We start from the raw sequence: 23265 nt of genomic DNA, 5'->3' as shown, positions 1-23265 counted from the left end.
TCTTTATTTATTTATCTTATTTTATTGTATCCTTTAATGTATATTTCTATGTAAACCGCTTAGAACTTAACGGATTTAGCGGTATATAAGAAATAAATAACATAACATAACATAACAAATAGATCATAAATATATCACTTAATAGTCATCAAGAGTACACATAAAATGCTATTAACCCTTTCAGGACCATAAGGATCGTAGGCCAATTTTTGTGGTTTTGACGACATTTTTATGGTAAAAAGGGCTTGCAGATGCCAAAAAGTTGATTTTTTTTTGTGAAATATCATTATTTTTATTTTAAAAAATCACACTTCTGGCTTATGGACAGTGTGGCAAGTGAATCTTCTCGTCAATCTAGCAACGACGCTAATGAATGAATGTCGGAACCAGTTTGTTTACATAAAGGCAGTATCATATGGAATCCGTACATATCAAATTTAGAACTGTAGACCATCCCAATCAAAATTTATAGGATTTTAAAGTTATGGGACAAATATGTCCCTTGGTCCTGAAAGGGTTAACCCCCACCCTCCCCAACCCTTTAAGTTGAAATGACTCAGATATCCTAACACTAACCAGAGAGAGGAACATCAGAAATCTCTACCTGGGACAAGGAGCATGGGGGCCTCCTATAGCTATTCCAGCATCCACTTCACCAGTCCCAGCTTTTAATCGTTTGTTCCTCTTCCAACCTCCCTATTTCTACACTTTTTTAAAAATGTTTATATTTCACATTTTTGGTACATTAATTATGTCTAAAACATTTCTTTTAAATATCAAAATCTAAACACACTAAAGGCGTGTACTTAACTATCCAATAGGATTCCAGCGCTGTCCAAATTCTCTCACTGGACAGCACTTTATCACACAAGCACTTTATATGGATTAATTTTATACAGTTCATGATACATGATAGTTAAACGCTGGGACAGGAAGGCAACAAGAACAACATGTCCTACCCGCCCTTTTATTTTATTTTTACATTGTATTAAATCCAATTTCCCCCCCCCCCTCATTTTTTCTTAGTATTTTTATAATCACAATGTTTTTAATACCATGTTTGCTGAAATTGTTTTGATATTTTTAGTTTTGTAAATCGCATTGGATTTAGATATTGCGATTATATCAAACATTAAATAAACTTGAAACTTGAAGATAAGCACAGTTCTTAACATGTTTCTGACAGCACTATAAAACAACTATATAGGTCACTGGAATACCAGTGATTTTTATGAGGAACATCCAAAGCCATTGCACACTATGCTTTATGGACGGCAGGGAACAATGGAGAACTCTTACTAGAGGTCAGCAAAGGCAAACGGATGCTTTGGGTTGGCACTATCTGAGGGTGGCTGTTTTTATGCATATGTACTCCCATACAGTTTTATAAAGTCCTTTTCTGTGTTTAAAAACATGATTTTACACATAGAGAAAGCTTTATAAATGGCTTCTTTTACAAAACCGTGCGGCAAATGCTCAGACATCCATTCAATCCCTATGGACATTGGAGCATTTACTGCATCGACCTTCGCTATCAGGCTTAACAAAAGATGGGGAAAGTCTTTTACCCAGCCTGTCTCTAAATCAATTCCATCCCAGGATAGCAACATCCCAATCCTGCTCTCTGGTACGCCAAGACTCAAGCATCCAAATCTGCCTCTGCCAAAGTGACCTTCAGGCCTGTGATTTTGTCAACAAAATCTGTGATTTAAGAGTAGGGGAGTCGAGATGGCAATAGCAAAGCCAAGAACATAAAAACATAAGATTTGCCGCTGCTGGGTCAGACCAGTGGTCCATCGTGCCCAGCAGTCCGCTCACGTGGCAGCCCCTAGGTCAAAGACCAGTGCCCTAACTGAGACTAGCCCTACCTGCGTACGTTCCGATTCAGCGTAAATTTGTCTAACTTTGTCTTGAATCCCTGGAGGGTGTTTTCCCCTATGACAGACTCCAGAATAGTGTTCCAGTTTTCTACCACTCTCTGGGTGAAGAAGAATTTCCTTATGTTTGTACAGAATCTATCCCCTTTTAACTTTAGAGAGTGCCCTCTCGTTCTCTCTACCTTGGAGAGGGTGAACAGTCTGGCTTTATCTACTAAGTCTATTCCCTTCAGTATCTTGAATGTTTCGATCATGTCCCCTCTCAGTCTCCTCTTTTCAAGGGAGAAGAGGCCCAGTTTCTCTAATCTCTCACTTTACGGCAACTCCTCCAGCCCCTTAACCATTTTAGTCGCTCTTCTCTGGACCCTTTCGAGTAGTACCGTGTCCTTCTTCATGTACGGCGACCAGTGCTGGACGCAGTATTCCAGGTGAGGATGTACACAGAACTCCGGTCATGCTCAGAGTAATGCAGTTGAGGAAGGAAGAGTAGGGAAGACAGGATGAGAAATGGAAGAGAAAGCAACATAGAAAGGCCCAAGTATTCACGGCACCACCAATGCCCAAGGTTACATCCAGTAGCGTACCTAGGGTATGTGGCACCCGGGGCCCATCATTTTTTGACACCCCCCCATGTAAAAAAATATTTTTTGTAATGACCATGAAACGGAATAAATGGTCAGAATAGAAACAGGCAGTGAAAATTTTCTTATATCCCAAACATAACATAACATAAATTATGTCTGAATTGTCATGACATCAGAAGTACATATGGAGTAGTTGCAGGTGATGCTTGGGACAGTTCTGATTGTGTTAGTTCGGTTTTATGTGTTTTTTTGAATAGAAGGGTTTTTATTTCTTTTTGAAGGTTTTGCAGTCTGTGGTCGATGTCAATTGGTTGTAGAGTTGGGGGTTGAGTGTTGCAGCTCGAATGGCTAGAAGGTTGTCGAACAGTTTTTTTCTTTTGACGTTTTTGGTTCTTTTGACGTTTGTACATCGCCTAGAATGTAGAATAGGCGATTAATCAAACTATATAATAATAAACTTGGAAACTTGGAGGGTGTGTGAATGGTGCGTGAGTTCTCCTATGTCTGTTTGAAGTGGATTGAATTATTTAGCTGAAGAAATTAGTTCCCCCTCATCCCACACACATTGATTCTCTTCCATTTTTGTTCCCATTATAAAAAACACTGATAAGTTCCCAGAAAAAAAATACATTAAAATAAGAAGTGAAAACAAAGGCCCCTACAGATGAGAATATAACATAAGAATAGCCTAACTGGGTCAGACCAATGGTCCATCATGCCCAGTAGCCCATTCTCATGGTAGCCAATCCAGGACACTAATGCCTGGTCAAAACCCAAAGAGTAGCAACATTCCATGCTACCGATCCAAGGCAAGCAGACACTTCCCCCATGTCTTAATAACAGATTATGGACTTTTCCTCCAGGAATTTGTCCAAATCTTTCTTAAAACCAGCTACACTATCTGCTTTTACCATAACTTCTGGCCACTTCATTTTTAAGTTTAGATCTTTCCTTTCAAACAGAGACCTTGCTAGATGTCAAATACAGCACAAGGTAACTTCACATGGACTTAGCTGTGCAGGAAATGTGAATCTCCTCATACACCCACCATATAGTGCAAAAATGTGCAAAGGTCTGTTTTTTTCTTTCGATCACTACATAGCCTAATGCCACACAAGCAGCACTGTTACAAACATATTCTGTAGGTCAATGCTAAGGATAACAAAGTTTCCTTCCTTGGACCAGAAGGAGATACTGATAAACCACTGGAAGAGATCCCAAAACAATACCCAAAGACCCACTCAGTGTGTGAATCAGTTGAGTGGAGTGGACTAACTGGGGGGTGGAAATGGGCCCGGAGTTTGCTCAGCAGAATTTCCCAGACCACCTCTTCCTCTCAACACATTGACACGCTGCCACCATCACCACTAGGAACACCTCACTGGGTAGGCCAGCTATGCTATAAACTTTAAAAAACATATTATTATATTTTCTTATAAAGCACATATTTTAACTGAACTCTCTGACATCCTCAGCCTTTCCATTCACAAAAATAGAAGGAAGAAAAGTTCCCATTTCCTGCTGTCTCATGTCCCTGGCCTATACAATATTTTTTTTCTGCAGACCCTTCAAAAGTCTGACCAAATCCTCGTTTCACTTGCATTATAAAGTACCGAGGATGCCATCTCTCCCCAATCCCAGGTCCTAAAGTCTAAGACAGTAGCGCAAACTAATGCTGCCAAATTCAGGAAAAAAAATTTCGATTCGATTCAGCCTATTGAATTGGTTTTTCAATTCGATTTTCCTGCCCAGTTGGGTGATTTTTTTCAAAACTCCTGGTGGGTTTTATAGCTTTTTCACCCCCTTTGGCTTCTCCTAACCACAATGGCGCTGTGGTGTAAATAAAATAAAGAAACAAAAAGGACTTTTCCTCTCTCTGTTAAATCCTAGCTCACGTTTGCAGTCCAACACCAGCTCTGGCAGGATACACATTTCAAATCTGACATATTATACTCACAAAACAGAAAATAAAATTAATTTTTCTACCTTTTGTTGTCTGGTTATATTTCAAATCTTGTTGGTCCAAGGCTCTGGTTTTCTTCTGATAACTTGCTTGCCAGGGTCTCCTTCTTTCTTCTTTCTGCATGCTAACCATCCATCTGCCAACTCTGTCCTCCCTTTCCATTTCCCTTCCCTCCCCAGGAAGTCTGGTATCTTTCCTTTTTTTCATCTCCCTCCACAGATCCACCTTTTCTTAACTATCCTTTCATCCAGCATCTCTCCCTCCTTCCCTACCACCCCAGAGTCCACCATCTCTCCCTTTCTTTTCCCAATTACCCTCCTATCCAGTATCTCTATCCCGCCTCCACACCATCCCTTGTGTCCAATTTCTCTCCCTTTCTGTTCCTTCCCTCCCTAAATCCCATGGTCCATCATCTCTCTCCCTCTCCTCTATTTTCAGACCCATTATTTCTTCCTCCCCCCCCCCAAAGTTTGGCATATGCACGTCTCTTTGAACACCCCCTTCCCTCCGTGTACTTCTAAACCAGGGTCCCCCCCAAAGGCCTGTCCCCCCTTAAAGGTCTGCCTGTCCCCCCTTGAAGGCCTGTCCCCCCCTTGAAGGCCTGCACCCCCCCGAAGGCCTGCACCCCCCCGAAGGCCTGTCCCCCCCCTTGAAGGCCTGCACCCCCCTTGAAGGCCTGTCCCACCCCCTTGTAGGCCTGTCCCACCCCCTTGTAGGCCTGTCCCCCCGTTGTAGGCCTGTCCCCCCCTTGAAGGCCTGCCTGCCTGTCCCCCCCTTGAAGGCCTGTCCCCCCCCCTTGAAGGCCTGTCCCCCCCTTGAAGGCCTGCACCCCCTTGAAGGTCTGCACCCCCCCGAAGTCCTGCACCCCCCCCGAAGGCCTGCCTGTCCCCCCCCTTGAAGGCCTGTCCCCCCTTGAAGGCCTGCCTGTCACCCCTCTCCCCCTTGAAAGCCTGCCTGCCTGCCCGCCCGCCCCACCCCGAAGGACCGCTCGCCCCCCTGGCCTCCCCGCACCACCTATGAAGCAGCACTACCTATGCTCCCGACCTTGCCGTTCAATCCCCCCCCCCACCCTCGAAGGACCGCTCGCCCCACTGACCTTCCTGCACCACCTATGAAGCAGCCGCAGCAGAATCGCTACATCAGCGATCCCTGCGCTGCTTAGGCGCTGCTTCCTGTGCCGCGGTCCCGCCCCTCCTCTGACATCAGAGGAGGGGCGGGACCGCGGCGCAGGAAGCAGCGCAGGGATCGCTGACATCGCGATTCTGCTGCGGCTGCTTCATAGATGGTGCAGGAAGGTCAGTGGGCGAGCGGTCCTTCGGGGGTGGGGGGGGGGAATGAACGGCAAGGCCGGGAGCACCCCCTCAGGGCTGGCACCCGGGGCGGACCGCCCCTCCCGCCCCCCCCTTGGTACGCCATTGGTTACATCCACTACCATCAGTCCTTAACTCCGGTACCTGCAGAGCTGCGAAGACCATCATCTCTTCCTCGGTGCAGTCAATTTCCTCCAGCAGAATAGCCCAACGTGCCTGCTCATACAGTTGATTAATGCGTACCATGTCATACTGAAACACATATATGCTTTTATGAAATTGAGCGCCATCAGTTGGTTAACATATATCTAGATCTATAGCCTTGCCTGAATTCAACAATTGTGTATGCTTTATGAGTTCACATGCTGGCAAGACCAACGTGGGACCCTGGTTTTCAGGTTCCAGCTGCAATCAGTACAGTACAAACCAGCATGATCATTTATCTAATTGTCAAATGCTGGCAGCTTCAGCAGAAAGGCTAGGATTGACTGGAAAAGAACATCAAAACTCCTGTTGCACATTTGAATGAAAAGATACTGAGAATTTCCACTGTTCTTTTATAATGAGAGAAGACTTCACTAACGTCGGCAGCAAACATCACTCATTAAAAGCTGCATCACAGAGACAAACTCCGTAAAGCAAATGCACTAGTTACATCACCAATGCTCTCTCTTACACACCAATGTGACATCAAAATGTGTTCTCGAATTTACAGTATATTGCAAAAGTGAAACAGTGTCTTTCTATATAAATCTGACAAACTCTCCATGTTCCCAGATGTCTCAAAGTTAACTCAGACTAGAAGGAAAGGGTTCCTGCAATTGAGATAATCCGTACTGTCTTTGGGTGCTAAATTTCAGCTTAGATATGCCTGTAAATGTTTGATCCTCTTGGATCAACATTCATATATTTTTTTAGACCCTCCTCAGTTACGGTTTTTCCTAGAGGGGGAAGGAATAGTCCCTCCCAGTACCCCTACACGGACTTAGTCCTTTAATATTGTAGAAGATGTAACACCACGCTATTGATATAGTTGTTATGTATATTACCTTTATATCTATCAGATGGAATATGAATTGCTTCTCTGATATTGTGGGCTTTATTAGAGAGATTGTTAATTCCATATGGAGTTTTTATTTATTTTTTGATTGTGTTTCCTGTTTAACTGTGTGTAAATCTCTCTTTTTTCTTTATATATTTATACTGGAAATGTTTATTTATAAATTGAATAAATAAATTAAAAATAAATAAATCTGACAAATTCTGTGCCCAGTCCCAATATGCAACTCGTTCTAATAGCACCAAAATTTCAAATGCGCTAGTAAAGGTCGCTATGAAAGTCCAAAAACTTATCTGGCTGCTGGATTCTCATAAAGTCTGACGAGAATTTTGTTTTGATTTCTGCTTCAGGGACATTGCAGAGCTCAAGCAGACCACCACTTTCCAAGATTTTCACCAAACCAGCTGCATAATTTCTAGGACTTGGCGATATTCCCCCTTTTGATGGAACTGAAACGCCTGAAAAGGGAGTTGTATATATTATAATATGTCCTTGTCAGAAATTCTATGTTGGACGTATATCCAGGAAAATTAGAGCATGCCTCATAGAACATTGAAGTAAACTAATCCCCTCCTTTCCAAAGCCACGCTAGCGTTTTTAGCACCAGTTGCCTTGGTAACAGCTCCAACATTCATAGAATTCTTATGAGCATCCGAGCTGTTACCGTACCAGCTGACATTAAAAACACTAGTGCAGCTTTGTAAAGAAGGGGGTTTATGCAGAATTGACATTCTTTTTCAGAGATCCAGAGGTTTATCATTGAGTTAGTCTTCTCTTCACCTAGAGGGGGGATTATAATCACTGATTAGCATACAGGGGACAATTTTGTATACATACTTTGCAGTCAGTAAAATCTAATGGTTTGAATGATTTTGTGCAGTGGAATTCTATCATTCGATAAGTGGCAGGTATGGTGGGAAATAATTTCCAATCATATTTTTGTAAATGAATTTCCATTAAAGTTTCTTTACGTTTTAAAGAGAGATATTTACTGATAGAGTTACTTGACAATGATGTCATGATGTTAAGACGTTACATTATGTTTTTGACATTCTTTTTCAGGAGTTTCAGTTCCATAAAAAGGGGGAATACAAGGACTGATAATTAAGTTCACGAACTCATCCTAGAAAAAGTGCTACATACCTCATTGCTGAATATATCTATGGTCACCTTCGAAGTACTCCCCTTGGGAAGCTATGCACCAATGCCAGCATCTAGTCCATCCTTCAAAGCAAAATTGGAACTCTTTTTCTGGAATGACCATCAGAGTTATCGTTGTACTACCCTTGATATCCTGAATGTCATCAAAATGTCTTCCTTTCAATATTTCCTTTATCTTTGGGTAAAGAAAAATGTCACTGGGTGCCAGATCAGGTGAGTAGGGAGGGTATTCCAACACAGTTATTTATTTACTGGCTAAAAATTCCCTCACAGTCAGTGTAGAATGAGCTGGTGCTTTGTTGTGAGGCAAAAGCCATGAGTTGTTGGCAAAAAATTCCAGTTGTTTTCGTCTAATTTTTTCACACAGCCTTTTCATTACTTCCAAATAGTAAACTTAGTTAACTATTTGTCCAATTGGTACAAATTCATAATGAATAATCCCTCTGATATCAAAAAAGGTTAGCAACATTGTTGCGACTCTTGATTTGGACTGATGGAAATTTTTTGGTTGTGGAGAATTGGCTGACTTGCACTGTGCACTTTGATGCTTTGTTTCAGGGTCATATTGGTACACCAATGTTTCATCACCAGTGATAACATGGCCCAAAATATCATCTTGCCTCTCCAAAAGATCTTGGCAAACTTTGATTCTTCTTTCCTTTTGTTCATCGGCAAGCTTCTTCGGGACCGTTTTTGCACACACTTTTCTCATGTCAAGATTTTCCATTTTATTTGGTACACTTATGAGAGCTAAAAGCCAATTATCAATGAGAAATAACAAACTTCTATTAGTAATGACAGGAGTTACCATGCAGCTCATTTTAAGAAATTGGAAAAACTGGGAAAGGTTGAATTACTCATTTTGGTGGGAAACCCTGTGTTATACTTATAAAATGGAACGTTGCATGGCCATACAACAGGGACGCTTTAAGAATTTTATGGATGTTTGGGAGCCATTGGCTAAATATTGTTAAGAGGAATAATTTTTCATTTTGTGGACATGTAAACATACACATCCTGGGGGGGGATGGAAATGGTATTGATTTAGGAATTTATAAATAGTTTCATGAAGGTTTTGATTTATTTGTTTATTAGCTGGGAGGGTGGGGGGAAAATTTATTTGTGCAGTAATATTTGTAAGGTTTGTTGTGCTTATTATATAATGTACAAATATGTGAATCATTTATTGCACATTTGTAGTTTGAAAATCAATAAAGATTAAAAAAATAAAAAGATTTTCAATGAAGATTTTCCTGTTTCTCTGTTAATGTTTACTTGGTCTGCTATGCTGCTTAGTCAGTTGATGATTTTGACACACAATTTAACAAATTTTTGCAATGTTTCCGTCAGTTATGCTCTTTACTGAATGCCCTGACTTCTCTTCATCAATGACGCTTTCCCTCCCCTCAGACAAATGTTTAATCCATAAATATAAGAGTCGTCTATTTATGATCCTAACAGGTATAGCCATTCAATTGATTACAAGTAATTGGAAAAACCATGATAGAATTAATTAATACATTTTGGTGGGTGAATGTGTGTACTACATACAGATATGAACGAATTAACACAGAATGTAGGGGTTTTAGTGAGGTATTTAATAAAATTTGGAGCCCATTGACTAAATTTGTAAAAACATAATAATGTATTTTCATCATATCTCTTCTTTTGGTTTATTTATCTTTACACATCCAGGGGGGTGGGGGGTTGGAGGGAGGGGAATAAATATTGATAGTAATATTTGGGTAACTTTATTCTTTATTTGTATTGTATATTAGGATATATTATGATATTATTATATCCGTTAAAATGAAATTATTGAATGATATTTATGTTACCTGTATAGATAATAGTGTAATATTTGGAATATCTTTTGTTCTTTCATTTGTATGACACTGTTTTTGATTAAAAATCAATAAAGAATTATTTTTTTTTAATGTTTAATCCATTTGAACACTGCCATTTTCTTCATGACATTATCCCCATAAACTTGGATTAACGTGTCCCTGATTTCACTTCCACTCTTGCTAAGAGATTTAATGTTTGTTCATAGCTCTAATTCCAGATCTAGCATTTTCACAACAGCACACAAAAACATGCAACAGCAAAAATGAACGCCACACTCATCAAGACACTACCACATGTCGACACAAACACAGCTGTGATACACTAATATACCAAGGCTATGAAACCTTACCAAGCTGTTGGTACAGTGCTGCCAACATAAGCGCATGGTGGCAAGTTCGTGAACTGAATTTTCAGACCTTGTATCACCAAGTCCAGTAAGCTCTAGAAATTATGCAGCCAATTTCATGAAAATCTTGGAAAGTGGTGGCCTGCTTGAGCTCTGCAATGTCCCTGAGGCAGCAATCGAAACAAGGCACTCATTGGACTTTATGAGAATCCAGCAGCCAGATAAGTTTTTGGACTTTCATAGCGAGCTTTACTAGCACATTTGAAATTTTGGTGCTATTAGAATGAGTTTGTATATTGCGACTGGACACAGAATTTGCCAGATTTATATGGAAAGACATCGTTACATTTTTGCAATATAATGTAGAGAACACATTTTGGTGTCAATTGGTGTGTAAGAGAGAGCATTGGTGATATAATTAGTGCATTTGCTATATAGACTTTGTCTCGTTGGGCAAGTCCTCTCTCGTTATAAAACAATAGTGGTAATTTTTCTGTCTTTTCATTCAAACTTGCAACAGGAGTTTTGATATTATTTTTGAATTTGTTTACTCCTGAGGGGGTCTTTTTCTCTTTGAGGATTGACTTGGCCATGGAGGCTGAGCTGTATCTGTCGAGTGATAAGACTGTATGTGTTTGTATGCCTGCTGTCTGCGCTTTCTCTCTTCTCTGGTGATGCAGGGAATTTACTGATACGGTACACGGGGTGCTACACTTGCTTTGGCTGTGATCTCAGATTTTTCCACTATCACCAGTTCTCATGACCTAAGCATCATTGAACGCCAGGTGCTCACCTTTGGCTCCAAGTCAAAGAAACAAAAATACTTGAATCGAAGCCACAATTTATCATTCGTCATCACATCTTGCTGCATGAGGGATCGGGAAGAATCCAGCCATCTAAGGAAGTAAAGGCGTGGAAAGTCACAACCAGCAGTGGACCACAGTTCCATGTCCCAGTATGAATCTGGGATCACCGGCATGCAGTGTATCCTAGGGTTCCTGTTTCCTCTTACCTGCTGTTAATCTGTGTTTTGTCCACCACTGATCCTGGCTTGTAGATTTTTGTGATATGTTCTGGTGTGAGATTGGTCTGACTGACAGACAACACCTTGTAGCACTCCTCCGTCTCAGCGCTGTCAGCAAAATAGGCCGGCATCCCTTTATACATCTGTTGAGTAGATCCTGTAAACAAGGATGCAAAGGTGAAGGAGAGAAAGGAAATATGAGAACCTTCTTCAAGATGGTATCATGGCAAGGATCTGGAGGATTGGATTAGTCAGATCTAGTAGTGTTATACTACTAGATCTAGTGTTATACTACTAGTGTTATACAAAAACAAATACCACCCCTGATACAGCCATATTAAAAATATATATTTGGAAACCAGAAAGCAGTTGAAGGACATTTCCATTTGGTTCTCATCCAGGTAGGTGTTTGATAAGCAGTGTCTGCCTGATTCTGAGTGTTGATGGTTTCATTTATATACTTATCCCTGTATTCTGTTGAGTATGTCTCTTTCCTTTTGATCGGGAGGTGAGATTTCTGAGCCTGCGTTGCAGTTGCTTTAAGATAAATACAAAGGATGACAGATGTATGTGGCATGAAAACCTGAAGCGGCTTTAGCTCCTGAGGATGCCTATATGGTGAAACGCAAGATTGTGTTGGGCTGTCAGGAGTTAAGTCCACATAGCATAAGATTAACAGCGATACTTCTAACGACTGGACTTTGAAAGATTGGACATTGAAGGACTGAGGGTCCAGGTTTTCTAAGCAGTGAGGGTGTATACTCAGGCTGCAATTTGATGTTGTTTAATGAAATGTTTTATGTTTTGTGAGAGTGGGGAATAAGCATATTTATAAAATAAAAAAATATATTTATAGTAACAGTGGAGAAGCGTGTGGCGCACTGGTTGCAGCTGCAGCCTCAGCACCCTGGGGTTGTGGGTTCAAACACCGTGCTGCTCCTCGTGACCCTTGGCAAATCACTCAGTCTTCCATAGCCCAGGTACATTAGATAGATTGTGAGCCCCCCAGGACAGATAGGGAAAATGCTTGAGTACCTGATTGTAAAAACCGCTTAATCTTGATAGGCGGTATATAAAAACTAAATTCAACTAATAAATAGACTTGATAAATTAATTAATTATAGTAGTTAGCTTCTTCTGTTTTTATGGTATGTATTCTATATATGGCGTAGAGAATGACACGGTGACAAAATTCATCACCGTCCCCGTCCCCGCGGATAACCGCGGGAAATAATCCCATGTCATTTTCTAGTGTCTATTTCAACCTCGGTCCTTCTACACCAGCATTCTTCAAAGCAAAGCTTGTGGGTCAGTGGTTGTGGCCATTCATACTCTCATTCTTATGTGAGCCAAGGATAATGAAGCCATTGTGACATCACTGATGTAATTGGCTCTTAGGCACTAGTGGAATGAGGCATTATGACATCACAATATCTGCTCTGGATACAAGAGACTGTCATTCTGTAGTGTCTGTTTCAACCTCAGTCCTTCCACACCAGCAAAGCTTGCGGGTCAGTGGTTGTGGCCATTCATACTCTGATTCTTCCCTCTCTCCTTAAAGAATGACATGAAGATGGTTTCCCGCGGGGACGGGGACGGTGATGAATTTTGTCACCGTGTCATTCTCTAATATGGCGCTTTAAGTTACATGCACAAATTTGGGCATGCACCCAATTTGCACATGCAACTTAATTGATTAATTAACAATCAGTGCTGATACTTGGCCAATACCAAAGAATTGCGGGCGCTAATTAGAATTTACCCTCATCTTTTTAGTCAGATTCTATAAAGGTGTGTGCATAAATTCTAATGCGTGTAACCAAAAATGGTGCCTGGCCATGGGAGGTGCACGGGCAGGTTGTGGGTATCAGAAATTTATGCGCACTATTATAGAACAGTGCTATATTGGGGGGGGGGAGTATTTCCATGCCAATTTTATGGGGTGACGGGTCAAAAGCACGCGAGAACAAAGGCGTGTCGACAACCGAGCGCACTGATGGGGGGCGTGGGGGGAACCCCCCATTCTACTTAATAGGGATCGCGCTGCCTCACGCTGCCATGTTCGGGGGTGTGGGGGGTTTAACCCCCCACATTATACTGAAAACTTAACTTTTCCCCTAAAAAACAGGGAAAAAGTTAAGTTTCCAGTATAATGAGGGGGGTTACAACCCCCCAAACTCCCCACAACGCCAGTGTGATCTCTATTAAGTAAAGAGATCCCCACCAACACCCCCCCGTCAGAGCCCTTTAAAATACGTTTTTTCTTTGGCACGATTAAGTCCTGCGCTCAGTTGTCTGCGCTCGGTTGTTGGTGCGCCTTTGTCCTCGCGCGCTTTAGACTATGAACCATTTTTTTGAGTTCCCCTGTAGAGCTAGATTTTATAACAGGAAGCCCCAATGTACAAATTTTTCCTGATGTCTCTAGAGCCACTCAATTGAGGAAGGAATTTCTAAAGTTGAAAACTAGATTAGTGGCTCATGAGGCATCTTTTTTTCTTGAAATTTCCTTGCAAGCGTTTAGTTAAATAAGATACAGAATTTATATTTTGGGATCCCATTCAGTTGCAGCCACACGGGAGACAACATAACTACTGCTGATTATTTTGAGGAGTATAATTTGGAAATACCCTATTTGTAAATGGTCATTTTTGTCCATTTGATATTCCCTAATTGAACATTTTGTTTAAAAATTTAAGCTGGTTTTCTCAATGTGAGCTAGAAAGGAATTTTTTGTTAGATGTTGTTTGTTATTGAAAATGATTTAATTTGACTCCTTTTCTTTATTTTCCTTATAAAATATATATATGATAACTGATTTTTAAAAAAGGATGCCCAACGTAAAAAGGTCCAAAAAGGTGCCTTTTTAAGTCATATACAAGGGCTGATTGAAAAGTAACGAGACTGCTTCTGTTTTTCTTTCCAAGAAGTAGACGTGGCAACGCTGTGCTGGCTCTTGTGAAGCTCATGCATCGACATTTCTGAACCTGCAGTTGGACTGCCATAGTCTTCACTGTTGGGTCACAGCAAGAGGAAGAACATTGTACGTTTCGTCATGGCAGACGAGGAAAACGTGTCTGTGAGAGTACATAGCACAGCTGTTTCACCACCGAAACATTTCAAGAGTTTCATTACCACTCTTTCCAAATTTAACACAAAATTCAATCACCCACCTCTGGTGTACTCTCACAGACACATCTTCCTCATCTGCCATGATTACATTACATTAGAGATTTCTATTCCACCATTACCTTGCGGTTCAAGACGGATTACAAAAGAGTTATAGAAGGAGGGTTACAAAGTAAGAACACAGGTTGTTTCCAAAGAGTAGGTCGGGTAGTATCAGTGAGTTAGGGAGAGTAAGAGGAGAAGGAAGGTACTCGTGGTATTAGGTTATTTTCAGGGATTTCTTGAAGAGTATAGTTTTTATTTCCTTTCTGAACATCTTCTAGTCTGGGGTTATCATCAGTAGATTGGAGATTTGGTTATCTAATTTTGCTGCTTGAGTGGCTAGGAGCCATCGTATAATTTTTTCCATTTAACTTCTTTGATTGGGGGGGGGGGTTTCTATGTCTGGTTGAGGTAGTTTGGATGAGGCTGTTGTTCAGGTAGGTTGGGCTGTCTCCGTTTATAATTTTAAATAGTATACAGTAGAATTTAAATAAAATTCTCTCCTGGATAGGAAGCCAGTGTGAGTTGAGGTATGCCTCTGTAATGTGGTCCTGTTTCCTTAATAAGTAGATGAGTCTCAGAGCTGTATTTTGAATCGTTTGTAATTATTTAATCATTGTGGCAGGGCAGAGGAGGTAGAGGATGTTGCAGTAGTCCAGTAGATCTAGGATTAGGGATTGTACTATGAGCTGAAATTGTGTTCTTTCGATGAATTTTCGGACTTGTCTAAGGTTTCTCATAACTGCGAAAGATTTCTGTACTGTTTTATTTATTTGTGGTTGCATGGTGCAGCATCTGTCAATTGTCATACCTAGTAGTTTTAGGATGGTTTGAATGGGGTAATTGATGAAGTTGATTTCTAAATTGGTTTTGGTTGGGACTTTGTTATTTTCGAGGAGGATGAATTTAGTTTTGTCTGGGTTAAGTTACAGTTTGTGGTCTTCCATCCAAGTCGTTACTGTATCTAATGTTCGGTGTAGTGTGTCTGTCACTGAAACATACGTAGTTTTTCCTCTCGCTGTGACCCAACAATGAAGCCTACGGCAGTCCAACTGCAGGTTCAGAAATGTCGATGTATGAGCTTCACAAGAACTAGCACAGCACTCGCATATCTACTTCTTGGAAAGAAAACCAGAGGCAGTCTCGTTACTTTTTAATCAGCCCTCGCCGACACCTGCTATGAAGCAGCCTTATTACCCTGAAGTTGCAGGTTCAAGCCCAGCACTGTTCCTTGTAGCCCTGGGCAAGTCACTTAACACTCCATTGCCTCAGGTATGTTAGTCAGATTGTGAGCCCATCGGGCAACTATTTAAACAAGAACTGTTTTGTTTTTAGTTTTTTCAGATTTATAGATTACTTGGATTTATTTATTTATTTTTATTGGGGTGAGGGTGTCTTTGTTTTCCTATTTTAAATGGCGTTCTTTTCATTTCTTGTTTTTTTATATATATTTTGTACACCGCGCTGTTGATAAATCAAAGTGTGGTTAAAACTTTTTGAAAATGCTTCCATAGCTTTTCAGTAATTTTGGTTACAGCATAACTTTATAAAAGAACTTTTCCATGTGTAAAAAAATATGACATTGCACACCTGTAACAGGTGATCCATAGACAGCAGGGCTTCTTCTTGTATGGTGCTAATTTTTTTAGTTTTCATATTGGAAGATGCTTTGAGGAGAGCTGCTGGGCAGGAATTCTTGGAAATCTTTTCCATAGGTTTTTGAGCTTTGGGACCAGCTTGACTTTATCAGGTGGTGACATCATTCATATATGTGGCTGTTGTGATCCATGTCCATGGAGAAAAATCTTTACATATGGGAAAACCTTTCTAAAATTACCTCATACTTTTATGAGCAGCATTTTCTTTCAAGCATATATTGTACAGGCCTCAGAACAGGTGTGCATGTTTGCACCTGCTTCTCCCAAGATAATTTTTTAACTATGAAATATTTGTAATAGAAGTATAATTGGAGCATCTGCATTTATATTCTTTGATTTTGGCTGTCCCTCTTTTCACACTCTGTTGAAATAGACTGTTATATATTTTATAAAGGCAACATACTGTAGGTGCCTATGTGCCTTTATAAAATAGGTTTGTACAGTACCTCTACTAATACAAAAGTGCTTTGATATAAATTTGCATCAGTTCCAAAGAAGAAAACCTGCACAAATCACAAATCTGTCCCAGCACTGCCTGAACTGTGCACCTAGGAACATCAAAATACAGATCTTGTAGAAAGCATTATCCTGTGCTGTCCCTGCATTTTGTGTTTTTATTTCTCTATGTAGTTTTATAAGACCTTGTTTCAGCATTTAAAATATATTTTAGATTTGAATAAAAGTTTTATAAAATTATCCCTTCTCTGCATTGGCTACAAATAGTGGTATAGCGAGGGTGAGAGGCGCCTGGGGTGGTGGCACCCCTCCCCCACCCTTGTCTCCGCCTCCCTGCTCTTTCCCCAATTCTTTCTGCCACACACACGCACCCTTCCTCCCCTCCCCCCGTACCTCTAATTGTTCACCGTCGTGAGTAACAACTTCAACATGTTCCTCGTGACCCCTGTCGGCTCTGCCTCTGATTTCACTTCCTATGGTATGTGCGGCTCCCGGAAATGACGTCAGAGGGAGAGCTGATGTGGTCGCAAGGAACACTTTAAAATGTTTGCTTGCAGTGGTGAACTGCTAGAGGTACAGGGGAAGGGAAGGGGGACACGCATGTGGCGAGGGGAGGAGTGGGAAGAGGCAGAGAGGTGCAGTACCCCCACCAAGGCAGACTGCCCCCTGTCCCCCCCACCTTACTATGCCACTGGCTACAAAGGTTAAGTTATGGGAAAACCCACCTCCAGGGAGGACTAGGCCTGTCAAGTCATGAATTTTCTCAGTCTCTGTGTCCTTATCTTTCTTCTTTTTCTTCTCTTTTTCCTCTGGTGCTCGCAGGAGTGAGAGCTCCTCTGGGTGACGGATATCTAAAAACAGAGACCATAGAGAAAGTGACACCATCTTCTTGTTCCTTGACCCTAACAGCAGTCACTAACTCTACACTATCCCAGGAGAAATCCAAGATCGTAGGGAGGGTCTGGACTGTAAGAGTTTCTGAGGTATAACCTGTGCAAGTACAGGATAAAATGCACCAAAATCTTCAATGCGTGACAGAAGAGATCCTACCAGTACCGAGGGCAGATGTGAAAAGACAAGAGGAACTACAATCAATAAATACGTGGATGAGGAGATGGTGTGAGGAAGAAGGATTCCACTTCGTGAGGAACTGGACGGCGTTTTGGGGCAAGAGCAAGCTCTACAGGAAAGATGGACTGCACCTCAGCGCAGCAGGAACTAGACTCCTAGCAAACAACGTCAAGAGAGGAATAGAACAGGCTTTAAACTAAGAAGAAGGGGAAAGCCGACAGTTGACCAAGGGTCGACGATTCGGAAGACGGTATCCTGCGAAGATACTGTGGGGAAAAATGGCTGGGAAGAAACAAGGGACAGATTGCAGGGGTCGACGAACCCAGAAGAAGTGGTTACAATGTCTGCAGCAAAAGAGAAGAAAATATGGACCGAAGCACAGGGAAAGGAAAGGAGGACAGCAAAATACCAGGATCTAAAGTGCATATATGCTAATGCAAGGAGCCTAAGAAACAAAATGGGGGAACTAGAAGCCTTGGCCAACACAGAAGACATCGACATCATTGGAATCTCTGAAACATGGTGGAATGAGGAAAGCAAATGGGATACAGCACTACCGGGATACAAGCTCTATCGCCAGGACAGATCAGGACAAAAAGGAGGTGGAATAGCCCTATACATAAAAGAAGGCATACCATCCACAAAAATGGACACAGCAGAGACGGCCAGCAAGCTGGAATCTCTATGGATCAAAATACCGGGAAGGAAAGGGCCTGAAATAAAGATGGGCCTATTTTATCGCCCACCCGGGCAAACCAGAGATATCGATGAGGAAATGGAAGCCGAGATGAAGCGAGAATGCAAAAGCGGCAACACGGTTATTATGGGAGACTTCAACTACCCTGGGATAGACTGGAGTCTTGGAAGCTCGAAATGCACTAGGGAGACAAAATTCCTGGAAGCTACACAGGATTGCTTCATGGAACAGCTTGTTAGAGAACCGACGAGAGGAAATGCCACTCTGGATCTAATCCTAAATGGGTTAAGGGGACCTGCAAAGGAAGTAGAAGTAGTGGGACCGTTGGGAAACAGCGATCATAATATGATCAAGTTCAAGGTTGAGGTAGGAGTGTCAAAAGGCAAGAGATCCATTGCGACAACCTTTAACTTCAGGAAGGGAAACTACGAAGCAATGAGGGAATTGGTAAGGAAGAAACTTAGGAACACTTCCAAAACATGGCTAACGGTAAATCATGCCTGGTCCTTCTTCAGGGACATGGTGAGCGAGGTGCAAAATCTGTATATCCCCAGATTCAGGAAGGGGTGCAAAAAGAATCGAACAAAAGACCCGGCGTGGATAACCAAAACAGTGGAGGAAGCAATAGGCAATAAGAAAAATTCATTCAAGAAATGGAAAAAGGACAAAACTGAGGGGAACTGGAAAGAGCACAAGAAGCATCAAAAAGAATGTCACCGTGAGGTTCGGAAAGCCAAAAGAGAGTATGAAGAGAGGCTAGCCAGGGAAGCAAGAAATTTCAAACCATTCTTCAGATATGTTAAAGGGAAGCAGCCGGCTAGAGAGGAAGTGGGACCGCTGGACGACGGAGACAGGAAGGGAGTGGTGAAGGAGGAGAAGGTAGTGGCAGAAAGGCTTAACATGTTCTTCTCGTCTGTATTTACAAATGAAAACACATCCAACATACCGGATCCTGAGCAATTCTTCAACGGAAGTCAAGCAGAAAAATTAACATCCATATAAGTGAGCCTTGAGGACGTTCGTAGGCAGATAGAAAAACTAAAAACTGACAAATCCCCGGGTCCGGATGGCATACATCCTAGGGTTCTGAAGGAATTAAAGGAGGAGATAGCAGAACTACTGCAGCAAATTTGCAACTTATCCCTGAAAACAGGCGAGATCCCGGAAGATTGGAAGATAGCCAACGTTACGCCCATCTTTAAAAAGGGATCAAGAGGTGACCCGGGAAACTACAGGCCGGTGAGCCTGACTTCGGTTCCAGGGAAAATGGCAGAAGCACTGATAAAAGAAAACATCGATCAACATTTTGAAAAACATGAACTTCTGATAACCAGCAAGCATGGTTTCTGCAAGGGAAGATCGTGCCTAACAAACTTATTGCACTTCTTCGAAGGAATCAACAAACGGATGGACAAAGGAGACCCCATAGACATCATATATCTAGATTTCCAAAAAGCCTTTGACAAGGTGCCCCTTGAACGTCTACTCCGGAAATTGAAGAACCATGGGGTGGAAGGAGACGTACATAGATGGATCAGAAACTGGTTGGAGGGTAGAAAACAAAGGGTAGGAGTGAAGGGTCACTACTCCGACTGGAGGAGGGTCACGAGTGGTGTCCCGCAGGGCTCGGTGCTCGGGCCACTGCTATTTAATATCTACATAAATGATCTAGAAACAGGGACGAAGTGCGAGATAATAAAATTTGCGGACGACACCAAACTATTTAATGGAGCTCAGACTACAGAGGACTGTGAAGAATTGCAAAGGGACTTGAACAAACTAGAAGAATGGGCGGCGAAATGGCAGATGAAGTTCAACATTGAGAAATGTAAAGTATTACATGTGGGGAGCAGAAACTCGAGGTACAACTATACAATGGGAGGGATGTTATTGAATAAGAGTACCCAGGAAAGGGACTTGGGGGTAATGGTGGACATGACAATGAAGCCGTCGGCACAGTGTGCAGTGGCCGCTAAGAGAGCGAATAGAATGCTTGGTATAATCAAAAAGGGTATTATAGCCAGAACAAAAGAAGTTATCCTGCCGTTGTATCGGGCGATGGTGCGCCCGCATTTGGAGTACTGCGTCCAATATTGGTCGCCGTACCTTAAGAAGGATATGGCGTTAGTCAAGAGGGTTCAGAGGAGAGCGACACGTCTGATAAAAGGTATGGAAAACCTGTCATATTCTGAGAGATTGGAGAAGCTGGGTCTCTTTTCCCTGGAGAAGAGGAGACTTAGAGGAGATATGATAGAGACTTATAAGATCATGAAGAGCATAGAGAGAGTAAAGAGGGACAGATTCTTCAAACTTTCTAATAACAAAAGAACAAGAGGGCATTCGGAAAATTTGAAAGGGGACAGATTCAAAACAAATGCTAGGAAGTTCTTCTTTACCCAATGTGTGGTGGACACCTGGAATGCGCTTCCAGAGGACGTAATAGGGCAGAGTACGGTACTGGGGTTCAAGAAAGGATTGGATAAATTCCTACTGGAAATGGGGATAGAGGGGTATAGATAGAAGATTACTACACAGGTCTGGGACCTGTTGGGCCACCGCGTGAGCGGACTGCTGGGCATGATGGACCTCGGGTCTGACCCAACAGAGGCATTTCTTATGTTCTTATGTAAGAGCTGGTGCAAAGAGGAGGATGTTGAATATTCTAAAGGCGGTAATAGGTGGAAGGATAAAAGATTATACCTAGGGGACTGGATTCAGTACATGGTGCCCAATTTTGGGTGATGGAGAAAACTGATGCAGAGTCCTATTCTATAAAGGACGCTCCGAGTTGAGTTGAGTTGAGCGCTCTATATAGAAAAGCACTTAAAGCCACTCCCACGCCCAAATTTGGGTACCGGTATTTATACCAGTTCAAACCTGATGTAAATGTCAGTACCCAACTCTTGGCATTTGTATGCGGGAATGACACTATTGTATATCTCCACATGCAAGTTCTTGGAACACTCTTGCCCCGCCCCCTTTTGATTTGCACGTTAAGGGATTTAAATGTACAGGGTTATAGACTAGCATCCAGGAAGATGTGCGTGCAAATATTTAGTAATGCCAATTAACTGCAATAATTGATCACATCAATGTATTACAATGAATAGGCTCCTAAGCCAATTAATTTGCACATGTGTCTTCAATCGGCGCCCAAATTTGCGCGCCATAAATGGAATCCAGAGGATTACTTCTGATTATAGAGGTTTATAAATTGTAAAGTTAGGTGTTTCTTTTCAAGCTAAGGGAGTGATTTGGGAGTGGACTGGCAATCTCTGTATTGTGAAATGAAATTAGGCACATTTTAGGTATATTCCATTTTTTTATATGCCTATACATATATTTTTCTATATAAGTCTTTATTCATTTTAATAACATACAAAGTGCATACAAAAATACAACTATTGGCACCAAATAATAGCACTTATTACTAACAATAATAATATAAACAACTTTCCCCCTCCCTCCCTCCCAATCCGGATGTGTGTAAAACTCAATAAAATGGAAGGCTTGGACTATTAATTGGTAGATGCAAAATTTGCTAAAGGGCCCCAAATCTTATTAAAATTTTTACCATAACCCTTTATTTCTGAATTCATACGTTCATATCTATAGCATAAGCACAGTGATTCCCACCAAAAAGTGTGATTCAGTCTATCGCAATTCTTCCAGTTTTTTGTGATCATTTACAAGAAGTAATTTATTCTCAGCTGCAGAAATTAGGGATTTGGGTTGTAGAATAGTTCCAAAGAGAACCACATCGTAAGACATAGAAATGGAGGTATCCAATATCCTATTAATTGTAACCCAGATCGACTTCCAGAAGCCTAATATTAAGGGGCAAAAGTACAACAATTTGAAAATGGTATACACTCTTCATCTCCCTCACTGTCTCCCAAGATCAGTCTCTCTCTCTCTCTCTTTCTCTCTTACAAATGTTCCCCCATCAGCCCACCAGTCCTTCGTTCCCAGAAATGTCTTATTCCTCTTCCATCCTCGGCATTCATTTTATTTTTCAATGGTCCTCTCAATCCCCCTATGCTCAGGAGCCATTTTTAAAGCCTTCCCTAGTCTCTCCTTTACCAAAACTCAAGCCAGGCTCAGGCTCTTCACTTAAGGTTAGTCAAGTACAAACCCAATTTGATCTCCCTTTTAAGTATTGTGTCCATCCTTTGGAATCAATTACCTAATGTTGAAGAGCAGTTAATATAGCTGGTTTTAAAAAAAGGTTTAGAGAAGTTCCTAGAGGGAAAGCCCATAGTCTGCGGTTGAGACAGACATGGGGCAGTAGCATGGAATGCTGCTACTATTTTGGATTTTTCCAGGTACTTGTGACTTGGATTGGCCTCCACGAAGATGGGATAGTGGGCTAGATGGGCCATTAGTCTGACCCAGTAAAGGTATTCTTATGTCCTTAAAATGAAGGAATATGATCTCTCTTGAAAGCATTTAAAAACATGTTTAATCAAGCTGAGTAAGGTTTTATTCCCAAATATGATATGAGGTATGTAGGGTTACCATATGGCTCCAGAAAAAGGAGGACAGATTGTGACATCCGGGTTTTACTTCCAGTCCCATGGTATGCTGAAGCTTTAAAATATTTGTACAGAATTCTTCCAGGAGTAAATGTGTCTGAGGTCTGTGAGGAAGTAAAAGCATGTGTACTCTTGGGGACAAATAAATCTTATTCTTGAGTCATCTATTCCCTCAACTTATGAAGCCATAATTTGTGGTACGTTACTACACGTTAAGCCTACTTTGGATAAATATAAAAGCCGTCTTTTCTTGATCATGACAGGAATAGCTATCCAAATGGTCACACATAACTGGAAGGGCCATGACAGAATAAATTACACATTCTGGTGCGCAAATGTGTGTACCACATATAAATATGAGAGAATTATAATATTGTAATCACATCATATGTCGTCTTGTATTAATAATTGGGAGGAGGATGGGAGAAAATGATTATTTTATGTATTACATGTGTAGTTAATAGTGCGTTTTATGCCGTATTTTATGTTCAATTATATTGCATTGTC

General features: G+C 41.4%; 1 protein-coding gene across 2 annotated transcripts in view; it reads right to left on the bottom strand.

Moving 5' to 3' along the window:
• Positions 1–23265, bottom strand: part of FERMT3 (fermitin family member 3) — a 109207-nt gene that overhangs the window by 43105 nt on the left and 42837 nt on the right. For both annotated transcript variants that reach the window (XM_033954015.1, XM_033954016.1), the window contains exons 4-7: positions 17181–17306; positions 11162–11330; positions 10943–11045; positions 5879–5986 (exon numbers count right to left, since the gene is read on the bottom strand). In XM_033954015.1, coding sequence (XP_033809906.1) covers positions 5879–5986; positions 10943–11045; positions 11162–11330; positions 17181–17306 — 506 coding nt within the window. The remainder of the gene's footprint in view (positions 1–5878; positions 5987–10942; positions 11046–11161; positions 11331–17180; positions 17307–23265) is intronic.

The sequence above is a fragment of the Geotrypetes seraphini genome, chromosome 8, assembly GCF_902459505.1.
Source record: "Geotrypetes seraphini chromosome 8, aGeoSer1.1, whole genome shotgun sequence".
NCBI classification, from domain to species: domain Eukaryota; kingdom Metazoa; phylum Chordata; class Amphibia; order Gymnophiona; family Dermophiidae; genus Geotrypetes; species Geotrypetes seraphini.
The sequence above is the reverse complement of the archived record's forward strand: the minus strand, read 5'-3'. Positions and strand labels throughout refer to the sequence as shown.